The sequence below is a fragment of the Columba livia genome, chromosome 7, assembly GCF_036013475.1.
Source record: "Columba livia isolate bColLiv1 breed racing homer chromosome 7, bColLiv1.pat.W.v2, whole genome shotgun sequence".
Lineage (NCBI taxonomy): Eukaryota > Metazoa > Chordata > Aves > Columbiformes > Columbidae > Columba > Columba livia.
The window spans coordinates 16,549,038-16,562,081 of NC_088608.1; the positions used below are offsets into that span (position 1 = coordinate 16,549,038).

Here is a 13,044-nt window from a genome sequence, read left to right on the forward strand (position 1 = left end):
GGCCCCCACACCCCGCCCCCTCCGCAGGCAGCACCAGGCCTGTGCAGGGCCATTAGCTTTATTGGCTGTGCTGAACGAGGGCCAGGCCTCGTTAATTGAATTGCACCCACACCAAGGACACGCGGGTGTCTTCTCCCCACCTCCTGGGTCCCCTGGTACCCCCTCTGTCGCCCTTGACTAGGGCTGGGACAGGGGACCCTGATGCTCAGGGGACCCTGAGCAAGGGGTGAGCAGGGGCTTGGCCCCCCCATAGGTGTTGGGGTCCTGCCCTCAGGGTGCGTGGCATGGGATGGGCAGTGTTGCTGGGTGAGTGCAACCGCGGGCACACGCACGTGTGTGCACGCACACACAGGTGCCCCCTCAGCCCCCTGCCCACACCTGCCACACATATGTGGCTTGTCCCTACAAAAGCCCTCCTATAGCCATGCACTCACAGCATGCACATGCATGCAATCGCACACACACACATCTCCCCTGGCACAGCGGGGTGATGCTCCATCTCCCCCAACACCCTGTCCGCACTCCCGATCTGATGTGGGGTGCTGTGCTCTGTGCCCACAGGGCAACCCACTGCAGCATGTTATGGGGGAATGGGGTGCTGGGGAGGCTGGGGGTCATGCCAAGCACTGCCACCAGCTCCCCCATGTCCCCCGGCTGCTCAGGGACATCCCACAGCCCAACATGCCCCCCCCAGGAGCCAGGAGGGTGTGGGGAGTCACAGTCTCCTGCTCAGCATCACTTCCTACTTTCGTTTTGGTGCTGAGCAGAGGCCTGGCCTGGGGGAGGCGGATGGCCCCCAGTCCTCTCCCGTGTGGCACAGGTAGGGCCAGTGGGTGCTGTGAGCATGGACCCGGGGTGGGGCAGGACTTGGGGGCAGCTGGACGTTGCTGGGGGCACCCACCAAACTGGCAGTGGGGAGTGAAATGGCAGCAGGTCACCATGCCTTGCACTGGGGGGTGAGCTGGCATCGCCCCTAGACCCTTACAGGGGATTTAGCCCCCATCCCAGAATAAGCCAAAGAACAGGGCTGGCATAGCAAAGGGGGATAGACACAGGGGCCAAGGCGTGCTGCTGGGCTGGAAGCCCCACAAGCACAGATAGCAAGAGGGAGCCTTGCCCAGGATGTCCCAGGAAGCGTTTGCACCCTGGCACTGGGCACAGCCCCAATGTGCGGAGCAGGTGCTCAGGGGTTGCTATGGGCCTTGCTGGAGTGGGTTGTGGCTGCTGGGTGGGGGAAAGCTCCATGCCAGGGGCTGTTGCTCCATGCCAGGGGCTGTTGCCCCGGGGGACTGCTGTGCATGGGAGCAGGGGCTTTGTGCCAGGGGCTGCAGCTGCCCCAGGGGTGCTGTTGGCTGCTGCTAGCTGGGTATATGTCCCGGAACCCCCACAAAAACTGCAGGGGGGGTGTTCCTCAAAGCATTCCCAAGCCCCATCTGCAGAAGATTATATCGGGGTAACCCCCACCAGGCCTGGCACTGTGCTTCCCCCCTCTGCAGGGGCTGTGCAGGGGGACCAGCCTCACCGACCCCCTCCCCAAAACTAACACCCGCCCAGATCAAGAACTTGAGTGGCCAAGCCACAGTGTCTAATGTGATGCAGGGCGGGTGGTGGGTGGCTCCTGCAGCCCCCCCAACTTCCCCCACTTCCTCCTGGCCAAGGTACAAAAAGAGAAGCAGGCGGGTGCAGTGTGGGCGCAGGGACACGCCAGCATCCCCCCGGCACCCAGCGAGCACCTCAGAGCACCCCACGGCTCTCCAGCCAAAGGTAAGGGGCTCCTCTTCCTAAGGGAAACTGAGGCACGGGCAGGGTGGGTAGGCAGGAAGACGGCTCATTCAAGGTCACCCAAGGGCACTGGGACAGGAACCCGCGAGTCAGGAGTCCGTGTGCTGCTCTGCCCACCCTGCCACCCTGCTGCAGCAGGGAGCGTGGGGCACTCACATATGCTTGGGCACGCTTGGGCACACTTGGGCACACATGCTTCTGTGAGCACACATGCAACCTGCTGTGCACACTCCCACACACACACGTGCTCCCCCAGCACTGTGCCCAGCTGCCACCCACGGTGACAAGCCCAGGACCTGCCACCTTCGTGGACACTGTCCCTTACCCTGTCCCCAGGGTGCCACCTGCCAACCCCCAAAACATGCCCACTGCACTGTGCCCCTGGTCCCACACCCTATGCCCACCACACCCCCAAACTCCACACCAGCCCTGCAGGCAGCATGCTGTGCCGGGGGGGCTCTGGCTGAGGGGGCTGCATGTTGGGGTCTGTGTGTTCCCCTTCCCCGCCCCACCTTAAGCCCCCACACTGTTTGTGGTGTGAGCAAGGGAAGCGAGAGCAGAAGCAAAGGCAGCACTTCCCCTGCACCAAACCCACATCCTGAATCCTGAGGGACAAGGACAGGGACACACTGGGATGGGAAGGCTCAGTCCCTGCAGCCCCCAAGGAATGGGGCAGAGGCTGGGCATGGCATGGGGGCAGAGGCTGGGGGCATCTGGGAACAGGGCACATGGACAAGGGAGTATGGGATTGGGCACATTTGCCTATCCCATACTCCATGTAGTGGTAGGGAGTTGGGCAGGGCACAGGGGTGCCTGAGCACACTACCTCTTAACAGCAGGAAGACCTGGGGTGGAGCTGGGGTGCGTGGGGAACAGACCCTCTCCTTAGGACAGAGAACTTAGGGGTGCCAGGTGAGTGTCAGCCTGGCAACTCTCATCGCTGCTCCTGCCTTTGCAGACCCCCAGGGGACAGCCATGTCAGGGGACGGGGAGCTCAACCGCGTCATCAAGGACCTGCAGAGTAAGTGTGCCAGCCTGTCCCCTGCCAGCGTGTCCCCTGCAATGGTGTGTCTCGTCCTGGCTATGCTGGTTCCTTCCTTGCACCCAGACTGCGGGTGACTGCCGTGGGTGCCATGCTCCCCCTCCAAGGCCCCCAGCACCAGCCCTACCACTGCTGCCTGCTCCTGTCCTCGCTGTCAGCCCTAGGCAACCAGCACTGCCTGGCCGGTACCTGTTCCCTTGCTCCCCCCGCTCCCCTGTTTCATCCCAGAGCAGGTTCCTCTTTCATCTGCCAGCAGAAATCCCCGGGGCTGGGAGCCAGGAGGTGGCAGGGAGGGGGTGGGATGGGGCAGGGTGCCCGCTGCCCAGACAGGGCTGTGCCAGCTCAGCCCTGCCATCCCACAGAGACTGTGGCTGAGCTGAACCACAGCTATCAGGAGCAGAACCTACCGGTGACAGATGGGAGCCGGGAGCTGCACAGCCTCTGTGCCCAGCTGGAGTTCCTCCTTCAGGTACCACCATTCCTCCATCCCTGCCACTCCCTGCCTCAGTTTCCCCTGGGGCACAGCTGAGAGCAGAGGGGACCCCACACTGGCTGTTTCGGGGGCTGGGATGACCCCAGACAGTGTTGTTTGGCCCTGGGCTTCCCCAGCCATGCGAGCACCCGGACGAGGCTCACCCATGTCCCCACGTGTAATTGCACATGCTGCAAAAGGGAAGCTGAGGCATGAAGCTGGCAAAGAGGGGACAGCTAGGGGATGTGAGGATCCATCCTGCTGGGGGAGCTGGCTGGATCCCAGTCCCACAGGGAACAGTCTGGGAGCACAGGGGACATCCCCAAATAAGCAAACCCAAGCTTGTGTCTCTGCCAGTTTGACATGAAGGAGAAGAGGAGCTTCTTCGGGCAGCGCAAGGACTATTGGGACTTCTTGTGTCAGGGTCTGGCACGGTGCCGGCAGGAGCATGAGGGCATTCGCTTTGTCACCTCCCTGGACAAGGTGGGCACAAGGTGGTGGGTGCCCAGGGGCTCATGCCTGCACACATGCACACACTTGTGCATGTTTGTGGGTGCACACACACTGTGCACAGATACACACTCACCCAGGCACTGAGGATTCGACCACTGGCACTATAAAGGGCTTTCTCTCCTCTGGGATCCCTATTGCCCCACAACCCTGGCCCTGGGGACCTCCCTCCCCCTGCATGGGCAGGGGGGGAGGTGTGTGGGGGGCAGGCTGGTGTGGTAAGGCTGTATTAACCCCCTCTCCCCCCAGCTGAAGACCCCCGTGGGCAGGGGTCGAGCCTTCCTGCGGTACTGCCTGGTGCACCGACAGCTGGCAGAGTCCCTGCAGCTCTGCCTCCTTGACCCTGAGAGCCTCCGGTGAGCTTGGGGAGCACGGGGTGGGGATGCTCACAGTGGCGAGGGACACGAACAGGGTGTGTAGCACCCTGCAGCACACTGTGGGTAAGGGCACTGCAGGAGCGGGTGCCTGCCCAGGGTGTGGAGGGGTGAGTGAGCCTGTTTTGTGTTTGCAGTGAGTGGTACTATGCCCGCAGCCCCTTCCTGAGCCCCCAGCGCCGGGCAGAGATCCTGGTCAGCCTCTATGAGCTGGATGGCATCACCTTCCGCCTGGCCTTGCACAGGGCTGACCTGGACATCGCCTGGCCCATGTTCTCTGAGTGAGCCTGGGGATGTGGGGTCACTGGGAGCATTGGGGGTATCAGGGGTGCCACAGGCATCAGGGGCACCTGTGGCTCAGCATTGCAGAGCAGCACACAGGTGTCCCCCTGCCACCCCGGGCCCCACATGGCACCCAAGCTGTGCCAGCCCTCCATACATGGCCCCAGGCAGGAACAGACACCCATGCCAGCACGCACTCCATGCTCGTGCCTGTAAATATGCCACATGTGCGTACACACACACATGCTGCTATCCTCTGCCAAGGATGTGCCCAGGCACAGGTCTGCTGCAACACCGTGACACTGTGACATCTGAGACACAGGAACACTCATGTGCATGCACACCCTTGTCCCAGGACATACTTGCAGGGGCACACTTGTGGATGCAGCTGCTCTGGCACATTCATGCCTGCTCTGCTGCTCACACACTCGTGTGCACACACTGCCACAAGCACACATGCAGCCCCCAATTAACCACTGCCTCCATGGGGGCATCTCTTGGTACCACTTGCTCTGCTGGTGTGCAGGCTGATAGCACTAGCCTTCCTGGTCCTCTATCACGAGATGCTACCTGGTGTCACCAGCCCTGCTGCCCTCTCCATCCCCAAATGCTCACCATGCCCAGGGAGCCCTGTGGGAGGGTTGCAGTCCCTGGCTTGCACTGCGGGTGACCTGGTGGCCCTGAGTACTATGTCCCCTCTAGGACACTGGTACGGCCCAATGTGATGGCTGGGAGCAGCCCAGCAAAGACAGCCCTGCCAGACAACACCAGCATTAAGGCACATGGATGGTCTGATGGCATTGCCCATTCCACCACGGCACCCCATGGGGTGCCAGCCCACCCATGCTCACCCACCTTGGCCCTGAGGGCAGAGAATGTAGAGGTGGAGAATGCGGAATGGGATGTGGAGGACAAGGAGATGAAGAAGAATGTGGAAGAGGAAGGTGAAGAGGAGGTGGAGAAGGATGAGAAGGAGGAAGAGGAAGAGGATGAGGAGGAGGTGGAGGATGCAGAGGTAGACGAGGAAAATGTGCAGATGGAGAAGGACATGGAAGAGGAGGATGAAGAGGAGCTGGAGGAGGATGAGAAGGAGGTGAAGCATGTGGATGTGGAGGAGCTGAACAATGCACATGGCTCTGGCAAAGCACCCCAACCCAGCGGTGACAGGGAGCTGGGCACATCCTCGTTGCCCAGCATGGAGGTCATTCCAGGTTCCCCACCACTGGTGCCCAGCCAGCCGAGCGGGACGGAGGCATTCCTGCAGGCACTTGTGTCCCAGCTGCAGGCTGAGCTGGAGCAGCAGGAGGTGGCATCGCGGGTGCTGGCAGCCCGGCTGGCAAGGGAGAAGCGGCGGCATCGGCAGCGGGAGGAGGCCAGTGCCCGGTGGGCCCAGCTGCAGGCACAGGAGGCTGAGGCCCTGCGGGAAACCAACACCTTCCTGGTGCAGGCACTGGAGGCAACGGTGGCAGCGGGGGACCCAGGGGCGCTGGTGCGGGCACAGGAGGAGGCACAGGGCTGGCGGGAGGCGGCAGAGGAGCGGGACGCCCGCCTGGCCGGGGTCCTGGCAGAGGCAGCAGCACTGGCCTCACGCCTGCGGGACTGCCAGGTGGCACTGGCGGCAGCAGAGGGACGGCCGGATGCACTAGGTGATGCTGGTGCCCCAGACGAGGTGGCCACTGTGAAGGAGGTGCTGCAGCGGGCACTGGAGCTTGCCCGCAGGGCACAGGAGCCCCCACTGGACCTCCAGGCAGATGGAGAGCCTGTCACAGCCACTGGCATGGCCATGGTATGGGCAAGACTGAGGGGATCCCACAGTGGGATGGGGGTTTGGGGGACCAGGGCTGAACCCCTGTCTCCCACAGCGCTTGGCTGCTCTGGCTGCCACGGCGAGGGAGGAGGCCCAGCAGAGCCAGAAGCAGCTCCAGGCACAGCAGCAAGAGGTGGCACGGCTGCAGGAGCAGCTCAGCAGGTCGGGCGGGGATACCCATTCCCACCACCCCTCACCCACAATGGGTCTCTCCTATCCCCACGCACCACAGGGTTTCCCCTGGGTCACCCCAGGATGCCCCATTTGAACCCAGGGGAGCAGCACCTGGGGAAGGGCAGGGGGAGGGAGGGAACGGTTTGGGGAGGGAAAGCTGGAGGCATCAATTTGGGGACTGCTAAGTAAGTGGAGGGGTGGGTGGGCAGAGGGGTGGAAGAATGAATTTGGAGTGAGTAGATGGATGGAGGAGTGGATAGAGGGATGAATTTGGAGTGAATAAGTTGATGCTTGGGCACACAGAGTGATGGAGGGTTGAATTTGGGGTGAGTGGACGGATGGATGGATAGATGGATGGATGGACAGAAGGACAGAGGGACAGGTGAACAGCTGAGAAACAGGTGGGTGGCTAGCCTGGCAGATACCAAGGTGGCTGTACAGATGGAGAGCCAGCTTGGGGATGGATGGGCAGTGGATAGAGGGACAGAGGGAGGCAGGGAGGGAAGAAGGGATGGAGGGATGGAAGGATAGAGAAATGACCAGCTGAGGAACAGGGGATCATCTCCCCACTGCCCTATACCAGGGCCCGGCAGGACAGGGAGCGCTGGGCATCAGCACTGCAGCGGGCGCAGCGGGAGGCCCTGGAGCGGGAGGCCACGCGCGGTGCCGAGCAGGCACGGCAGCAGGAGCTCATCCGTGACATGAAGGGGCGGCTGCTGGAGCTGCTGCGGTGAGACACCCAGGGACCACACTGGTCTGGGTCCATGCGCAGGTGGGGGGCCCCAAACCCATTTGCCCAGAGGAGGGCACCAGAGCCCAGGCAAACCCCACTCACCACTTTGGGAGACTGAGGTGCCCACTTTGGGGTGGGGCACCAGGGTGTGCTCCTGGAGCCCCACCACAGGGCATGTTCCTGACAGGGCTGACATGTCCCCTTCTCACAGGGAGAAAGATGCCCTGTGGCAGAAGACGGAGGGCATCGACAACCCGGTGTCCAGCCCAGCACCCCGCGACACAGGTCTGTGTGCCCGCTGTCGCAAAGATTTCCGCCTCCTCTCCCGGCGGTACAACTGCAGGTGCGCTATGGGGGCATTGGGGGTGGCATAGGCATGGCACAGCTCTCACCACCCGCTCTCTTGGCAGGCTCTGCCACGGCAAGGTGTGCCACACATGCTCCGTGGATGTGGGCAAGCATGGGCGCTGCTGTCTGCTGTGCTACCAGCAAAGGCACCCACAGACTACATGAGCTAGGACTGCATCCCTTGCACCACGCCTTGGACGCATCCTGCCCTGGCTGCCTCTTTTTGGACTTACAGGGGACCCAGGTGTCCAGAGCTTGCAGGCAGGTCCTGTTGCCCAACATTTCAGGTTTGAGAACTGTCTTTCCTGTGGCTGGTCCACAGAGAGGAAAACAATCTGCTCCTGCTACCTCTGTGGCTCCTGTGTCATCTATCAGCCATTGCCAGATTAAGCCTCAGGCTGGGTGTGGGTTGGGGGGATGCCGGTATGGGGATGTCCAAGCCCTCCCGGGGTGAACCATCCTCATAAGGGGCATCCAAGCTGCACCCACACTGAGCTGCTGCCTGCCCCGTCCTGCAGCAGGGAGGCAGCAGCAGGCAGGGCAGGGAGCTCTTGGCCAACAGCCCTGGCTTCCTGCCAGGCTGCGAGAAACTGCTTAGGCAAGAGGTTTCCCAGATACAAAGGTGATGGGCTGTCCCTGCCCAGAACCCCCAGTGATCCTGCCCAGCTCCAAGTCCCCAGGACTCCCTGCATGGGTACCATGGGACCCCTGTACCCACCCATGAGGTGGCCCATGGCTGGCACCCACTGATGCCCCCATGGTTAAGGACTCCCAGAAGCCTGGATTAGGGGGGATGGAGGAGCAATACAGGACTCCTATGGAGAGATGCTTGCACATGCTGGGGCAGGCACCCTGATATCTGGCACACAGGGTGGTAGGAGGGACCCCAGCAGGGTCACGGTCCCCTCTTCAGCCCCTCTGCCCCACTCCAGTATCAGCCCCAGTTGCCCAAGCCAAGGCGGAAACATCCTGGTTGTGTAAGGGACAGGTTCCCAGCCGCTTGCACAATTATGTCCTGGCACTGCAGAGCTGGAGGGATAGGGGGTGCCCTGGGTGATGCCCCACCGTTTGGACAGGGGTCACAGGGCTGGCTCAGTGTCAGTGAGGGGCTGCCCAGAGATCTTGAACTAATTTGCTTCAGTGGGGCTCAGATTGGGGTCAGGAAAGAGGCAGCTTTGTCCTCATGTGGGACAGACACCACACAGGGACCCTTGCAGAGGGGAAGTGCCAGAACCTCGTTAGGCGACTGCAGGGAGTGAGATCTGGGTTTCGGTCCCCTCTGGGGAGGCATAAGACACTGAACCCTCTGCAAGAGCCTCTTGGGTAACAGCCCTTCCCTGGCCTGAAAACGGGGTTACCCATACCTTGCTGGCCCCAGCTGGTACCCGCACTTTGGCACTGAAATGGGTCGCCCAGGACCCACCGCCCCTAGAGAAGTGCCCTAACCCCATTGTGCCATCTTACTCCCATTGGAAAAGAGGAGCCAGACCTGAGTGACCCACCTGGCAACTGCTTTATTGCTGGATGGCCATCAGCCACGAACACTGTCCCCACAGCAGGGTGGTGGGGTCCCTGAAGTCACAGGCTGTACCCCAAAGAGAGGGGAGGGTGGGTGGCACTAGGCATCGCTCCCCTGGCAATGGGGTCCTACCCCGTCAATGCCCAAGCCCTCTTTCAGCTGGGCTCCAGAACCCACTGGTGGCCCTGCCCATCCCCAGGGCACCACGGCCTACATCCCAGGGGACTGGGAGAGGATGCTGAGGTGTGTGGGGTGCCAGGGTCTGCTGAGAGCTGCAAGGGTTGGGTCCCAGCAGGGCTCAAAGGGTGGTGGAAGTGTTGCCAGAGGTGGAGGCGTAGGAGGTGCGGCCATAGCGGGCCACAGCATCCTTGCTGATGAGCCCACGCTGTGCCAGAATCTTGAGGAAGCTGTTACGAAACTTCTGTCCAATGAAAGCATAGATGATGGGGTTGATGCAGCTGTGAGCGAAGCCCAGGACCTGTGTAACAGAGAGGGCTGTGTCGATGCGGTTCCTTCTCTCGCAGGTCTCAGCAATGGCGTGTGTCCTCATGAGGGTGTCACTCACCAACGTGATGTTGTAGGGCAGCCAGCAGATGAGGAAGACCAGCACCACAGCAAAGATGACCTTCATGGCCCGCTGCTTCTGGGCATTTTTGGTCTGCAGGAGGGTGTGGATGGTGACGCCGTAGCAGAAGAGCATTATCAGGAGGGGCAGGGCAAAGCCGAAGGTCTGTGGCAGGATCCGCAGCACGATCCGCCACTTGGCCGTGTCCTCACCACCGATGCGCTCATAGCACACAGTGCCATTGTTGGGCGAGGGGAAAGCCTCGCGGAAGAGTAGCACGGGCAGGGAGAACAACACGGAGAAGACCCAGATGCCCAAGCAGACAAACTTCACCCAGTGCCTCTTCTCGGTGGCAGCCCGCGTGGCATAGACAATGGCCAGGTAGCGGTCCACACTGATGCAGGCCAGCAGCAGGATGCCGCTGTAGAAGTTGGCCTCCTGCAGCATGGAGATGGCTTTGCACATCACAGTGCCGAAGATCCACTCATGGGCTCGGTAGGCAGCCCAGAGTGGCAGGCTGAGGGCGAAGAGCAGGTCTGCCACAGCCAGGTTGAGCAGGTAGACATCAGTGACAGAGCGGTTAGTGTGACTGGAGGTCACCACCAGCACCACCAGCCCATTGCCCACCACGCTGAGGATGAAGACGAGGCAGTAGATCACCACCACTAGGTACTTGTTGAGGACCGAGCTGTCAGGCCGGCATGGGGCAGCAGAGATTGCAGTGTCGGGCATGGCCGTGCTGTAGTCATAGGTATAGTTGAAGAGGAGGCTGGATAAATCCCCACTGAAGGAGTAGGACTCCATTTTGCCTGTGGAGCACAAAGCAGCATCAGGGTGGGGTGGGAGGATGGTGTGGGCAAGGGGTGACAGCATCTCTGGATCCCCTGGTGTCTCCATTGCCCCCAGGTCCCCTCTCAGCTCCCCCAATTGCTCTACTGTGGCCCATGTCCACACTATGTCAGGTAATGGGCAGTGATGCAGGTGGACACTGTCCCTCATTCATCCCCTTGTACAACATGCCCAGCACCCCTCGGTCTGCTCCACTTCATTCCAAACCTGTCCCTTCCCCATCCCCATGGAAGAAAGGGATACTACACAGAAAGGCCACCTCTTCTTGGGTTGGGGGGCTCCCCCATCATGTCCCGCCAGGAGACACCTGGCTCTTCCAGCATCCCTGTGTCTCCCAGGTTTGTGTGGCTCCTTCAAAAGCCTCTGAGCTCTTTGGGCATCTCAGGGCCCCTCAAGCACCTTCAAAGTCCTTCAAGCATCTCTAGATCCCTCTGGCCTCCCCATACCCTCAAGCATCACTGCTGGAGCTACCCCTCCTGCCACCCCAGTCAGCAGCAAGGCTGCAATCATGATGCCCAGGGCAGGAGACACTCAAGAAGGTCCGAAGGCAGTTTCATGCCCTTCTTCCCCCACCCAGTCCTGTCCCTGTGTGAGTGGTTTCATCCTCTGGACGGAAAGACATGTCACCCCTTGCAGGTTTCTTTAGAAGTATTTCACATCTCTGGTTTTCCTGTTGCTCAGCTGGGTGCTGCCGGGCATGTCCATGTCCTCTGTGCTTGACCGTGATGGGGAAATCACAGGTGACAGTCACTCTTCATGTCTTCTCGCTTGTGGGACAGTCTGTTCTGTCCCTGCTCCCCTGAAGACCATTGCCTTTCAGCCTTCTCCCAGTATGGATCTGGACTTCTGTTTCACTCCAGTTTGACCCCTCTGCCCCACTTCTGAGTCCCCGAACCCCTCCAAGGTTTAGCAATGCCAGGGCTGCTTGGGGATGCTGGGACCTCTCAGTGCTGGGGGGTCCCTGGCCCCAGGCTGGCCCCAAACCCTCCCTGGAACCAGCTTTCCACTTTTGCCTGGCAGGGATTCCCCACAGCAGCTGGGCTGGTGGCCCTATCCAGAAAAATCCCTCCCTGGCTCTGACAGCCCCACTCCTGCAGTGTTGCTGGGATGGTCAGCCCAGGGTGGAGATGTCCCGGCATCCTGCAGGGCTGCAGCGGGGGACGTTGCTGGTATGAGTGGAGGAAGGTCCCCTGAGAGGGTCCACCACAGATGCAGGGCAGAGCCGGACATCACTGCTTCCCCTCAGATTATTTTTGGTTGCTTCTTTTGCTCATCCGCTTGAAAATCCTGGTTGTTCCTCTGGAGCTGGGTATGCCTCACTCACAGGTACCCACAGCCAGCATGGCTGGGGGAACAAGCAGCACCCCATTTCCCCTCCTGACCCCAGGAGGGCTGGGGGACACTGGGATGGCCCTGTGGGTCCCCTCAGGGGGGAAGGAGGGACACACCATGGGAAGCACCCTCCCGGCACATCAATGTGCTCGAGGAAATGGGAGTGGGCACTTTCCCCCCAGGGGACCCACAGCTGATGTCCCTGGGGACCGCGGGGGGTTTGCACCCCAGATGAGCCCTGAGCACAGCCCTGGGTGCCCCCACCCATTGCCTCTCTCTCCTCCTGCAGCACGCAGGCCCTCGGGCAGCTGAGGCAGCCCACCCTGGCCCCCAGCCCACTCTGCATGGGGGTGGGCTCAGCCGGGTGCCTGGGGCAGTGGTGAAGCCAGAGGAAAGCCCTGGTAACCCCGGGAACTCACCGCTCACTGCCCTCGCTGTCCCCCCGACTCTAGGGTCTTCTCCCTGTCCAAAGCACCTGGGCAATGGGACAAATCCTGGCGTCACCCCAAAGGGCGCTGATGCTGAGTGTGGCGGTGTCAGGCCTGGGGGTCCAGCCTGGCCAGCCGGACGGTCCCTCACCTGTGCCCACCAGGGTGCTTCGCAGCACTCCTTCCCTCCGCCGCCCGATTTATGCTGCCCGGGGGAGGAAGCGAGGTTGCAAAACCTTCTGCTGGCGTGAAGGGGAAGTGGCAGCCAGAAGAGATCCTTCCCCGTCGCCCCCAGGACGCCTTCCCCAGGGTTGGGGGGAGCCCACAGCCCCCCATCACTCTCCCGCCCCAGGGTGTCCCAGGACACCCAGCAGTGGGTGACACTGGGGCGTACCCGGGGGTGCACTGCCCCCCTTGAAGTGATGCACTCTGGTGGTCTCCAACTGGGGGTCCCCACCTTGTCCTTCGGCCCCCAGTGGATGCAGGGCTCCCTTTTGAGACCCCCCCAGGTGCTACAGTCCCCTCGGAGAGTGGATGCCCCACGGTGCCTTGGGGGCCCTTGGTCGGCAGGCCGGTGGGCAAGGGCAGGGCAGGGCTCCGTGCCTCAGTTTCCCCATTGATAGAGTAGGGGTTCATGCTGGGGTTCTGGGGGCACTGCGGGGCTGGCTTGCTCCCGTTAGGGGGTGCTGCAGGGGTGTCCCCAGAGTTGATCCCTGTGTCCCCGCCGCCCTGGCTGTGCTGAACCGAGCCGAGCCCAGCCCAGCCCAGCCGGGCCGCCAGGCGGAGCCGTGAACCCACACCAGCCCCGCAGACCTGGGAGACCCTCG

At 61.8% G+C, this 13,044-nt stretch overlaps 2 protein-coding genes across 5 annotated transcripts; one reads left to right on the forward strand and one right to left on the reverse strand.

The window, feature by feature from the left end:
* The first annotated feature begins 384 nt into the window (after positions 1-384).
* RUFY4 (RUN and FYVE domain containing 4) lies at positions 385-8,873 on the forward strand. 3 transcript variants are annotated; one of them, XM_065070704.1, is made up of 12 exons: positions 388-820; positions 1,659-1,764; positions 2,741-2,803; positions 3,187-3,293; positions 3,654-3,779; positions 4,056-4,162; positions 4,318-4,461; positions 5,165-6,248; positions 6,325-6,431; positions 7,027-7,173; positions 7,388-7,461; positions 7,587-8,873. In XM_065070704.1, exons 3-12 carry the CDS (start codon positions 2,758-2,760, stop codon positions 7,976-7,978), a joined length of 2,334 nt encoding a protein of 777 aa, XP_064926776.1. In that variant the 5' UTR covers positions 388-820; positions 1,659-1,764; positions 2,741-2,757; the 3' UTR covers positions 7,979-8,873. The 3 variants fall into 3 exon arrangements, with proteins under 3 accessions (XP_064926777.1, XP_064926776.1, XP_021146174.2); XM_021290499.2 differs by having other exon boundaries at positions 395-820; positions 7,388-7,519; positions 7,587-7,871; XM_065070705.1 differs by lacking the exon at positions 3,654-3,779 and having other exon boundaries at positions 385-820.
* Positions 8,874-9,014: 141 nt separating this feature from the next.
* LOC102098998 (C-X-C chemokine receptor type 2) lies at positions 9,015-12,799 on the reverse strand. 2 transcript variants are annotated; one of them, XM_065070725.1, is made up of 2 exons: positions 12,209-12,799; positions 9,015-10,417 (listed from the first exon to the last, which is right to left on the reverse strand). In XM_065070725.1, exon 2 carries the CDS (start codon positions 10,410-10,412, stop codon positions 9,342-9,344), a length of 1,071 nt encoding a protein of 356 aa, XP_064926797.1. In that variant the 5' UTR covers positions 10,413-10,417; positions 12,209-12,799; the 3' UTR covers positions 9,015-9,341. The 2 variants fall into 2 exon arrangements, with proteins under 2 accessions (XP_064926797.1, XP_064926796.1); XM_065070724.1 differs by having other exon boundaries at positions 9,015-9,521; positions 9,609-12,343.
* Between the last annotated feature and the right edge of the window lie 245 nt (positions 12,800-13,044).